Source organism: Paroedura picta, chromosome 5 (genome assembly GCF_049243985.1).
Source record: "Paroedura picta isolate Pp20150507F chromosome 5, Ppicta_v3.0, whole genome shotgun sequence".
Classification (NCBI taxonomy): Eukaryota; Metazoa; Chordata; class Lepidosauria; order Squamata; family Gekkonidae; genus Paroedura; species Paroedura picta.
This window is the reverse complement of record NC_135373.1, coordinates 113,041,392-113,053,899: the sequence shown is the minus strand read 5'-3', so window position 1 is coordinate 113,053,899 and position 12,508 is coordinate 113,041,392. Positions and strand designations below refer to the sequence as shown.

At 45.2% G+C, this 12,508-nt stretch overlaps 1 protein-coding gene across 3 annotated transcripts in view; it reads left to right on the top strand.

The window, feature by feature from the left end:
* KDM5A (lysine demethylase 5A) overlaps nucleotides 1-12,508 on the top strand; it is a 50,275-nt gene that overhangs the window by 24,699 nt on the left and 13,068 nt on the right. For all 3 annotated transcript variants that reach the window (XR_013231414.1, XM_077339986.1, XM_077339988.1), the window contains 9 exons: nucleotides 62-243; nucleotides 426-550; nucleotides 1,574-1,724; nucleotides 2,224-2,341; nucleotides 4,507-4,862; nucleotides 6,086-6,224; nucleotides 7,591-7,770; nucleotides 9,662-9,823; nucleotides 11,433-11,984. Coding sequence is in view for 2 of the 3 variants with exons in the window: in XM_077339986.1 (XP_077196101.1) it covers nucleotides 62-243; nucleotides 426-550; nucleotides 1,574-1,724; nucleotides 2,224-2,341; nucleotides 4,507-4,862; nucleotides 6,086-6,224; nucleotides 7,591-7,770; nucleotides 9,662-9,823; nucleotides 11,433-11,984 (1,965 nt within the window). In the remaining variant the exon portion in view is untranslated. The remainder of the gene's footprint in view (nucleotides 1-61; nucleotides 244-425; nucleotides 551-1,573; nucleotides 1,725-2,223; nucleotides 2,342-4,506; nucleotides 4,863-6,085; nucleotides 6,225-7,590; nucleotides 7,771-9,661; nucleotides 9,824-11,432; nucleotides 11,985-12,508) is intronic.

Sequence of the window (12,508 nt, the reverse complement as noted above, 5' to 3'; positions counted from 1 at the left end):
GGAACAAAAATAGAAGATGTTTTCCCGGCAGTATCCTCATATCATGTTCTTTTTGAACTAGGGGGTGCTGATGTCTGAGGAGGAAGTGTTTGAGCTGGTTCCTGATGACGAGCGCCAGTGTGCAGCCTGTCGGACCACGTGTTTCCTGTCTGCTCTTACCTGTTCTTGTAACCCCGAACGCCTTGTCTGCTTGTACCATCCGAGTGATTTGTGTTCATGTCCTATGCAGAAGAAGTGTCTAAGGTAGGAATTTCCCAGCTTGTGGCCTTCGCTAGGCCTTCACATGCTGCCTTTAGAGTTAGGAAAAATGTCTGTCCTATGTATCATGAAGACATGTTGTAGAGGTCTGACATAAATGTCTTCTCTACTGCTGTTTAGCCTGTGAGTGGCAGCCTATTTGAAATTTCTTCTTCATTTCTCTCCAGATACCGGTATCCATTAGAGGACTTCCCATCCCTGTTGTATGGCGTGAAAGTCAGAGCCCAGTCCTATGACACTTGGGTCAGCAGGGTCACAGAGGCACTGTCTGCCAACCTCAACCACAAGAAAGGTTAGACTGACTTCTTTGTTCTAGGGGAATCTGCTAAGAGGCATCCTTGGCAACTGATGGGAAGCCCTTATATGAGGCTGGTGTGCTAGAGAAACTAAATTCTGGGCAGAATTGCAGTGCTTAAGAGATCTCACAGACATTTTTTGGCACAACTTATAAGGAACACAGAGTCCAATTTTTTGGGGTGTAGAATTTTAACTGAAGTTTGAAGTTGACACCGCAAGCTTTTCCTTAAGGCATGCAGAAAAGCTACCTGCCCAACCATGCTCTTTTGTTCATCTAGAAACAGGTTTCCCATGGTTCTAAATTACTTAGAATCATAGAATCCATAGAGTTGGAAGGGGCCACACAGGCCATCTAGGCCATGTAGTCCAACCCCCTGCTCAACGCAGATTCAGCCCAAAGCATCCTTCTGAAGCCTGTCTGTATTTACAGCAGGGCCTTGATGTGACTCAGAATTGGAGGGAGGGGCATAGGGAATTGCTCTAAGTACGTAGAGCTTATCAAAGGACAGTAGGGATGGTTTTGGAGCAGCGTTAGTTACTTCCTGTTCCATTGGTGCTGTTTAAACACTTCTAAATCTAGTTCATGGTTATAGCCATTTTTTGAAGAGGTTTGATTCTCAGCACAAGGTTTATTCCATATAGTGTGATGTTGGTAGGTTCATTCAGTGGCCTCACAGTACCTGGGATTATACTAGCAATCAGTCCTGTGAGGTGTTCTGCTTTGAAGGCAGATCATCATCTGTGTTTGAGGAACACTGGCCAGGCTTTTGTTAAACGAGCTACTTCATCACTCGAGGCGTCTGATTGCCAGCATTTCTCCCCACCCTTTTTTTTTGCTATCCCTTAAGTTATCCTGACTGGAATGAGAAGGTGAAGTGGGCAATAAATGAAATGATATTTTTATGCTGTATATGTGACAACCTGAGTGTTTCCGAGCCAAGTTTCTTGGGAAGGGAGGGGAAGTTGCTTGCAACACTTGTGTGTTTGTGCAAATGGCCTCTTAGCCAATTTGTTGCAGATGTGATTGAGCTGAGAGTGATGTTGGAGGATGCTGAAGACAGGAAGTATCCAGAGAACGATCTCTTCCGTAAGCTAAGAGACGCTGTGAAAGAGGCAGAGACTTGTGCTTCGGTGGCCCAGCTGCTCCTGAGCAAAAAACAAAAGCATAGGTATGACCAGAAAGGATGGAAGTAAATCTTGTGCGTCAAAAAGAACTGTAAAACAAACCGCTGAATGCATACAATATACGGAAGTTGAGTTGCATTGTGTGTTTTCCTTTTTGTGTGGGTCTGTGAGCCTTTGTGTTTTTGAACGTAGGTTGGGGGGGAATGAATATCGAGAGAAGTCTTACCATGGTGTGGAAGTCTGGTTTACAGTGAGTGTCAGAAGAAAATGCATAGCGGAGAAGTAGAATCATAGAACCATAGAGTAAGAAGGGGCCATACAGACTAGAGATAGGATACGATAAGTGTCTGTGTGAGAGAATTATAGTGCAATATACTTAAGTTGATAGTAGAGTGCAGAGAAACTCGCAGCCACTGTTGTGCAGAGGCATCATAATATCATCCATAAAGCAACTTGGCAAAAGTTGTTCATTGACTCAGGTGTGTGTGTGTCTGTATATGGCTTCCAATGTTGTGCAAAACAATGTCACTTCTCTCCATATAGCAAGCTGAGCCCAGATAGCGGGAGGACACGGACCAAGCTGACTGTGGAGGAACTGAAAGCATTTGTCCAGCAGCTGTTTAGCCTTCCCTGTGTCATCAGTCAGGCACGACAAGTAAAGGTGTGTACTTAGAAAAAGACTTGTTCAAACAAGAACTATTAGTTTCTCAATAACTATACTTTTGAGGATCAATAATGATTTCAGGGAGAAAATACCCTGGCGAATGTGTTTAGTGCACAGAATTCTGTTTAGTTCAGGAATTCTTGATGAGAATACCCTGAATATTTAGAAAATACGCTTTGGCACACCTTGAATGTGGCTGGAATGAAATGGAAGCAAATTGTTCATCTGGCATTGCTTGCCTTTCTCCTGGGCCGAAGATCAAAGTAATCAAAGGGGGGAAAGGGTATTGCGGTATCCCTTGCACTCAAAAAGTCTGCAAAAGACAGGACTATTCTGGCTATTTCTGGCACTAAAAAATGTTGCATTGTTTTTCTCATGTTGCATTAAAGGTGCCCTGCAAATTGCTTGCAACACAGGTGTGCCGCAGAAGAAAAAAAGTGACAGGAACAAAAGACAGAAATAGGCACTCCTATATCTTCTCTTAAGTAACATCTAATAATGGCCATTGCAGGAGACATTTCTGGGAAGAAGAAAAGGCAATTGAAAAGGCCTAGGCAGCAGTGTTTGCTGCCTTTGATACAGCCAAGTGGAATCGATGGCCCTGGACACGGTATTATTGACATAACAGCAACCCCCAGTGCGGCTAGTCCAACATCCTATTCCTTGCAGTGACAAACCAGATATTTCTGGGAAGCCTGCATCTTGTTGCTGCTTCTCTTCTTTCTCCCATCAGCAGATAGTCAGGAGGCATTCAGTCTCTGAATGGGATGTTCCATTTAGCTCTTGGGTCTTTCAGCCACAATGAGCCATATCACTGTTGCTGTTAATTCCTCCTTGAGATCATATAATTTGGTCCTCTCCCCACCATCCTATAGTACGGAATTCCATAAGATATGTGAAGTACTTGTTGTATATCTTAAGCCTGCTGCCAGCTAGTTTAATTGGCTGAGCCCTGGGTGCTAAGTTCATAGGAGCCCCCACTGGTGGAATCTCCTAGTGGCACCTGGGTTTTGGTTATTGTGTAGCATAGTGTGTTGGCCTGAATGGGCCATTGGCTTGATGCGGCATGGCTTCTACGTTCTTATGAGAGAGGAGAGAAAGAAAATCTTCATTTGCTCTACTTATTCTGCATAATTTTATAAAACTGTATAATGTTAGAAGGAAAATTCTGGGGAAGAAACAACCTGGAAAGAAAAATTGGAAAAGGAGTGAAGGTATCATGGTTGCTTATGACATATGACCCAAGGTCACCCAGTAAGCTTTGTACTGGAGAGGGGATTTGAATCCACGTCCTCCAGATCTTAATCCAGTACTCTTAATTACTCTGGCTCTCCATTCCTTCATTTTCAATTCTCCTCCCAGTAAGCCATAACACAGAACACCTTTCACCATCACTGTGCACTTCATTGCTGTCATTGCAAGCATCCTGTCATTCTTACCCTGTAGTGGGTAGCACTCTCCTCATCCAGTCAGTGTCAATGAGTGAAGATCGCGCACATGCCTCCCTTGGATAAGTGGCCTGCCTGATGCTAAACTTTTTTGGGGGGGGCACTGCAGGGGGTGTTAAGCATATTTTATTATTGAATTAATTTATTTCTTATATTTCTGTACTGCCCTCCCACGAGAGTCAGGGCAGTTTACACAAAACGTAGGGATAATACAGCACAATTCATAACCTCAAGAGCAATAATAGTGGGTTCCATAACCAAAGGCAACAAGTATTATAACAATTCTTATAACAACAGTAATTTTATAACCGTTTGGGTTGATCAGTTTGGGTTCAGAGTTGTGAGGGAGGTGTCTGGGAGCCCAGCAGATGTTGTTGAATCACTCGGCCTCAACCAAATGCTTTCGGAAGAGCTCCCTTTTACAGGCCCTGCGGAATTGTGGGAGTTCAGGCTGGGCCTTGTTCTTTTCAGGGAGCTTGTTCCACCAGGCGGGAGCTAAAACAGAAAAAGCTATTTCCTAGTTGAGGCTCGACATGCTTCTTTGGGGCCAGGGATCGCCAGCCAGTTGGAAGTCGTGGAGCATAGAGCTCTTTGGGGGATGTAGGCAGAATAGATCTGAGTTCTAGGATGAGCTAAAAACAGTCAAGAATCCCGTTTTGAGTTTTGGGCAGCTGCTATCACTGAGTGATCATCTTGTTCCAAATTTTCCTGTAGAACTTGCTGGACGATGTTGAAGAGTTCCATGAACGTGCTCAGGAGGCCATGATGGACGAGATCCCGGATTCATCCAAGCTGCAAATGTTGATCGACATGGGCTCTGGCCTGTACGTGGAACTTCCTGAACTGCCTCGACTCAAGCAAGAGCTGCAGCAGGCTCGTTGGCTGGATGAAGTGCGGGTGACCCTTTCCGATCCTCAGCGAGTCACCTTAGATGTGATGAAGAAACTGATTGACTCAGGGGTGGGGCTGGCACCGCACCATGCCGTGGAGAAGGCCATGGCCGAACTGCAGGAGCTGCTCACCGTTTCTGAGCGGTGGGAGGAGAAAGCCAAGGTCTGCCTACAGGCCAGGTGAGCATCCCCATTGGTGGTTTTAACCCTGGCTGGCAGGTCCTGCGGATCACAGCATCTTGGTCAATCACTTGGCCTTTCAACCACAGGCTCCAAATAGTCATCATGACCCAGTTGCACAGGAAATCGTGCCTTTCTTAGGCACTGGCAGCCCTAAAAAGGAATCGACACATTCACTTTCCGACAGTTTTGAGAGCTGAGGTGTTGTGCTCTCTTGCCCTGCTGAAACTAGATGTTAGGCTGTCTGAGTGATGATTCTGAATATTTTAATGAGCAACCTAAAAAGGCATTCAGTGCATGAAGAGGCTTTGACTTCAGTTACTGGTGCTGCTCTTGTGTACTGCCTAAAACAGCCTTTCTCAACTTTTTTACCATTGAGAAACCCCTGAAATATTCCTCAGGTTTCAAGAAACTGGAACAATCGTTCAGAATATGGTTGGGAAGCATAGCTGTGTACATTCACACCCCTTCCAGGTCCATGATTGGCCAGGTTTTCTTTTTTGGGGGGGCGCGTCAACATGACCATATATAGCCATATGGTCAAATTAAAAAAAAAAACATTAAACAAATTTTTAAAATACATTAAAATTAACTGCCACTCATTCAGGAAACACTTCAGGGCCATAAAGAAACTCCAGGGTTTCATGAAACCCTGGTTGAAAAAGCCTGGGCTAGAATATTCAGCTTGGAGACGGTAGAGTGAGACATTTAAGAGCCAGCTTGGTGTCATGGTTAAGAGTGGCAGGATTCGATTCTGGAGAACTGAGTTTGATTCCCCACTCCACTGCATAGATCCAGCTGGGTGACCTTGGGCCAGTCACAGTTCTTGGAGCTGTTCTCACAGAAAAGGTCTGTCAGAGCTCTCTCAGCCCCACTTACCTCGCAGGGTGTTTGTGGTGGGGAGAGGAAAGGAAGATGGCCGTAAGCCACTTTAAGACTCTTTCAGATAGTAAAAAGCAGGGTATAAAAACCCCAGCTCATCTTCCAAATTTCTACTTGGCCTTGAAACGTATTGCATGGCCTTCAGCATGTGGTTCTCAACCTTGCCTATCTCTTATGGCGCAGCTGTGAGAGGAAGGGTGGAATGGCGAGTGGAGTAAAGGCATGCAGTACTCTGCAGAGCAAAATATTCTTGGGGATGCTGCATAGTTGGGCATTTATGTTGCCACAACGAACGTTTGTTGATCAGATTCTTTGTCTCCCCTCACCACTTGCTTTGGTAGGCCTCGACAAAGCATAGCTGCTCTGGAGAACATCGTTAACGAAGCCAAGAACATCCCAGCTTATCTGCCCAACGTATTAGCATTGAGAGAAGCACTGCAGCGGGCTCGCGACTGGACATCCAAGGTGGAAGCCATTCAGGTAGAGTCGGCTCCTGGTACTGCAGCATTTTAGTGTTGGTCCTTTCATCCTGGCATCATCCCAGAAAGGGCCATAAGATGGGATAACCTAGATTTACCATTTGCTGCCATATAAGAGTTTTCGGCTTCTTAATTAATCAAGGTCCGGCCTGCCACATATCACAAAGACCTTTTTGCATATTTGCAGAAGAAATTCCGTGTAAACATCAGGAAGAAGTTCCTGACAGTTAGAGCGGTTCCTCAGAGGAACAGGCTTCCTCGGGAGGTGGTGAGTTCTCCATCTTTGGAAATTTTTAAACAGAGGCTAGACAGCCATCTGACGGAGAGGCTGATTCTGTGAAGGCTTAAGGGGGTGGCCGGTTACAGTGGATGAGAGATAGGGTTGTGAGTGTCCTGCATGGTGCAGGGGATTGGACTAGATCAGGGGTAGTCAACCTGTGGTACTCCAGATGTTCATGGACTACAATTCCCATGAGCCCCTGCCAGCAAATGCTGGCAGGGGCTCATGGGAATTGTAGTCCATGAACATCTGGAGTACCACAGGTTGACTACCCCTGGACTTGATGACCCATGAGTTCCCTTCCAATTCTGATTCTGTGATTCCAGGTATTGCAGTTGAATTTATTTTCATAATGTGAGGCTGGAATTAATGCTGTGCCTGAACACATTGAACACCTGTTTCGTGAAGGCTGACCAAATAGCCTGTCTAGTTAGACTGGCAGAAGATTTTCTGGGCCACAGGCAGAAAAAAAGTCTTTCCTGATTCCTGCAATATGAAAATTTTTAAATGAGAATGCTAACTCCCCCCCCCCCCCCCAGCCTGCAATTTTGTGCATGGAAAGTTTGCATTCTGTTACAGATGAGTCATCCTGTGCATTTGACTTGGCATTCAGTTTTCTTAACTGACTTGGATTCTTCCAAAGGTGGATACTTGTGCAATATCCTAACAGTTGAATATGAAAGTCTTTAAACTCTTGGCTTCACCGCCTGATGATAACGCAACTTTAGCAGCACAACCTGTCCGTTTCTGTTACTGAAGCTCAATCCCATCTCTCACTTTGTTGAATAAGTCTAATGGAACAGAAAAAGACTGGAGAAGTTATCTGAGATTATCAGTTTTGTATTTCGGTCAAAAGCTGCCTTGTTCTTTGTACGTCAAGTATGCCTCGTTGGAATTTAGAGTGACAAAACTTCTTTATAGAAGAAAAACATTAAAATGAAAGTAAATTCTGCAAATTACTGAAACGTGCATAGATCTCTGTGTTTGTGAGTGATATATTGAAATACTCTGAATCAGGGCTGGGGCTTGCTCAGTGTACATACCATGGATGAATCATTTAGCTAAGGATTGTTCTTTGCCTCCCTAGAATGGCAGCAACTATGCCTATCTGGAGCAGCTAGAGAATCTGTCTGCTAAAGGCCGCCTGATACCTGTCCGCCTTGATGCACTACCGCAGGTTGACTCGCAGGTAGCAGCCGCACGTGCCTGGAGGGAGCGCACAGGAAGAACATTCCTTAAGAAGAACTCTAGCTATACTCTTTTACAGGTTATTTCTTTGTTTACTTGCTTTATAATCTGCCTTTCTTGCCGAGACTCAAGGTGGATTACAAAATTGTTATTTTTTTTTAAATGCCATTGTACAGCACAAGACATCCAGTGAATAAAGTGGTAGGACTAGGATTCTTTTAGAATTAGTAGAAAATATCAATAACATAGGTTTTAAGATAAAACCTGTCCCAATATAGTCCCTGGAGATCATTGCGCTTTGCAAATACCAACCTTTTGGTGGTCCCTGATCCCAAAGATGGCCTTGACTAGGGCCAGGGCCTTTTTGGCCCTGACTTTAACCTGGTGGAATGAGTTTCCTGTCAAAGTTCAGGCCCTAATGGGACTATCAAAGTTTCACAGGGCCTATAATACAGCACTCTTCCAACAAGTGTATGGTTGAGGCCATGGCAGTCAGAAATCACATGGGCCTCCCTCCCATTTTCTCTATTAGCTCTTTCCTCTATGATTAGCTGGTATGAGACAGGAAAGCAGAGAGAAGACCCCAAAGCTGTTTATCAGTAGTAGAAACTAGCTAGGGAAATTTGTAATGTGGCTGTCTTTTATTATGCTTGAGGCTTATGCAGTTATAGCACTGAATCTTAACCATAATTGATAGGGAAGCATTAGCTATCCTTTGGGAAAATATACATTAGAATGTGCAAAGCTGTATAAAATACTGTGGGGTAACTTGGGCAGCCTTGCCTGAAAAAAAAACCTTTTGTGTTAAAAATGCTTCCATTTGTTATCGGGTGCTTCTCCGATGTTGAGAGAACTTGTACTCTTCCAACAAGCCTTTGGTCTGCCTGGTCCCAACAGTAAATCTTGATTAGGTCTGCTTTGTATAGCAGCTTGTCTCTCAAAATGTCAGCGCTGTGTGAAAAAGATTAGCTGAACAAGGGGAAGATCTGTGGTCAGGCCTAGGATCCAAGAAGTTCTTATAACATCGAAGGTGGCTGATGAATCGACTTTGCCCAATTCTATGGAATAACTAATGTTTCCACATCAGTAAACATTGACTACTGCTGGTTCAGATAGCTAGTGTAGATAAAGCATGTCTGTCTTATGGGCTGTTGATTTTCAGTCTCAACACTGGCAAGGAGGTGTAGCTGCCTTAGGTCCCTCCTTGTTTCCCTGCTGCAGGTGCTTAAATCAAGGACAGGAGAGCAGTTCATTCCTAGCAGCACCTTTATTCTTTAAAGTATTTGTACTCCACTTGTCCACCAAAGCATCTGTCTTTTTCTTTGCATCTTGGATAGCTCTTCAGGCAGCTAGCCTGGTCCCCTGTATAGAAAGAGGACATAGCACAGTGGTAGAATATCTGTTCCACGTGCATCAGGCTTCAAACTTGGGTCTCTGACATTTCTGACTTGGAAGAAGCAGTGCCTTTGGTAGCTGTGCTGAGAAAGATGTCTGCCTGAGGCTTTGGAGAGCTGCTGCTAGTTAAGAGCGGGCCCTGCTGGGCGATGTAATCCAATCTTTTGAACTCTGCGTTAGGCATATAGAAACCTGGCTTCAGTGCTGCATCTTGGTTTCTTTCCTCACGCTTTGGACAGTGCGAAGAAAATGTGCCTTGTTGGAAGAAAGACAAATGTCTAAAGCTATTAATCCATTCTGCACTTGAGTTTTGTCATGAAAAGGTAAGGGTAGAAAACTTGAAATGGATTATAATCAATAAAACACAGCCAGCAACAATTCATAAAATAATATTTCAGAGTGAAACAACACAACGTGTAGGGTAGATTTTTAGGCCTACGGTTAAAGCTTTGGTTCTACTAGCTGCTTCTGTGTTCTTGTCTTCTGGTCTTCACAGGCTTCATTGCTGGGTGTCTTTTATTAAACAGCCTGTCTCTGGATTGCTCCATCACCAAGTTGTACCTTCTTGATTGCAGGTCCTCAGCCCTCGAACTGATATCGGTGTTTATGGGAGCAGTAAGAACAGGCGAAAAAGAGTGAAGGAGCTGATGGAGAAGGAGAAAGAGAAGGATCTTGACCTGGAGTCCTTAAGTGAGCTAGAAGATGGGCTGGAAGAGCCCAGAGACACTGCAACTGTGGTAAGGATCTGTAACCGCAGTTTCCTGGCTTATGTGGAACACCTTTGAATGTGATTGATTTATTTACTACTAGCAGAGAAGTCCCTTTTGAAAACAGGCTGAGGAACAGGATGCCCCCCACCCACCCCCTGGGCAACTTTCTTGGTGGGCAGGAGGTTGGCAAGAGTCACAGTGGAGTGCGGGCAGAGGTGTCTCCCCATGGTCTGCTGGCGGGCAGGAAGAGCAGTGGCATGTTTGTTGGGGGTGGGGGGAGGCTCTCTTCTCTGCTGGGCCTTGGCGGCGAGAAAATTGGGGAGGGTGTGGGTAGATCAGGGAGCATGATGATGCCTTCATGGAGGGGGTAGGGAACTTCCCCGCAGGCCCTCATCCTTGAGGAGAGAGTTGGGGAGGGTGTGGGTGGGCTGGGAAGTGCAATAGCACCTTCTTGCCAGGAGCAGGGGACCTTCCCCGACAACCCTCAGCAGCAAGGATGCCGGGTAGAGCTGTGGGGAGGGTATGGATTGCATGGTTGACCATCTGTAGCACTCAGACAGTGGGGAGGCAGCACAGTGTCTGACTGGCCCTCAGTGGGGGAGGGCCCTCCCACTGAGGGCCATTCAGAAAACTGGAGGAGACCGTTGCAGCTTTCTGATTGGGCCTCTATGGGAAGGGCCCTCCCTCTTGAAGGCAAATCAGGTGGCTGGCACATCTTTGGAAGTGTGGTCACAATTTTATGTGATATTATGATGATAATAATCATGATGATGACGATGACAACTCGTAAATACTTATTAAGCCTATTAACTGTGGTGGTGGTTTTTAGCTGCTTCAGATGGGACAGCATTGCAGTGGAATCCTGACTGTTTAATAAGCCTAGGTTTCAAAATGGAATCTGATTAAGAGGTGGACATATTTCTATCTAGATACAAGACTGAGCTACCAAGAGACATCAGGTGGAATTGCATTGTAGCCACTCCAGACCTTTAGGCTGGAAATATTCTAAGTCCATCCCCAGGGAGACAGGATGCCTGCCAGGATGCGATTACAGAGTGACACAAGCAAGTTCCTCAGTGACACCATTGCTGTTTTCATGGCTTATTCTAACTGTGCCTTTAGTGCTGTATTATAATAGGTCACTTTAACCCTGTAGGCAGAACAAGGAGTGGCACATCCAAAAACCCAATGTTCAAAAAACTTTAATTTTTTAACCAGGTGTGACTAAGCACACCCGGGAAGTGACAACATACCTGAACCTGGCAGTGAGACCCATAATGATTTTCCATTCTTAATTTGTACTAATTTATACATGATACACGGCTCAGTGGTCATGTATTTTACTATATTGCTCCTCGATATTTCAGGCAGTTCAGTTAAGCGTATAACTTGACACAGAAATTTCATTTTGTGTTTTTTAGAAGCTGTCCTTTTGCAAAACTTACCCTAGTCTTTTGTCCGTGGTCTCCTCTGCAGTGCAAATTTACTTTAATACGATTGATTGCCAGATGCAAGAGTTCTGTTTTGTTTGCCAAAAAACACTGAACCTGGCTAAAATTTGAAGGCCTTGTCTCCTGATCAAAACAAGAGGGAGGGCACTAGTTAAGAGTTTTCAGCACTCCTCTCTGTTGCCTAGGTGGCTGTCTTCAAGGACCGTGAGCAGAAAGAGATTGAAGCCATGCACGCCCTCAGGGAGGCCAACCTGGCGAAGATGACCATGGTGGACTGCATCGAGGAAATCAAGTTCTGCATCTGCCGCAAAACGGCAAGCGGGTTCATGCTCCAGTGCGAACTTTGCAAAGACTGGTTCCACAGCACCTGTGTCCCGCTCCCCAAAACCAGCTCCCAAAAGAAGGGCTCCAGTTGGCCTGCCAAAGAAGTCAAGTTCCTGTGTCCGCTGTGCATGCGTTCCCGAAGGCCCAGGCTTGAGACCATCTTATCTTTGCTAGTATCTTTGCAAAAGCTGCCGGTTCGGCTGCCCGAGGGGGAAGCGTTGCAGTGCCTGACGGAAAGGGCTATGAGTTGGCAGGACCGAGCGCGGCAAGCTTTGGCTACCGATGAACTGTCTTCAGCGCTGGCCAAGCTTTCAGTGCTCAGCCAGCGCATGGTGGAACAAGCAGCGCGGGAGAAAACGGAGAAAATAATCAGTGCGGAGCTGCAGAAGGCGGCAGCCAATCCTGACCTGCAGGTGGGGGTCTAATAACAATGACTGTTCTGTGTGTCATGTGATGTATTAATTTGTATGTATTTAACACTATGGATATCTGGGGATACTTCAGCCAGCAGTGATTTGCTCAGAACTCTGTTGTTGGTAGTTCAGGGTTTGAGCCGGAGTGCCTTCTTAATCCCTGCAGTCATAAGACTTTAGTCTCTACCAGTTTTGCAAAATGCAGTATCTTTTGTGGATTTTTGTCCACAAAATGCAGTATCTTTTGTGCAGTATCTTTTGTGGATACTGCTGGAGTAGGGTTAGGTATGCTTAGTTAAGTAAACATAAATTAATGCACATTTTCTATCCCCTTTAACTGGCCAAACCAGTTCTGTACTTTTTCCCCCCAGACTCTCATAATAAGCTTATACCAGCAGGGGGCAAAATACGGTTAGGAACCCAAAACTTCCTGGAAGAGGTTTCTCCTGAGATTCCTCTGTATTTTGCTGTGTGTTCTCTTAACTCTCCAGATTTTCTTTCTTTAGTTTTGTCCTTTTCATTTA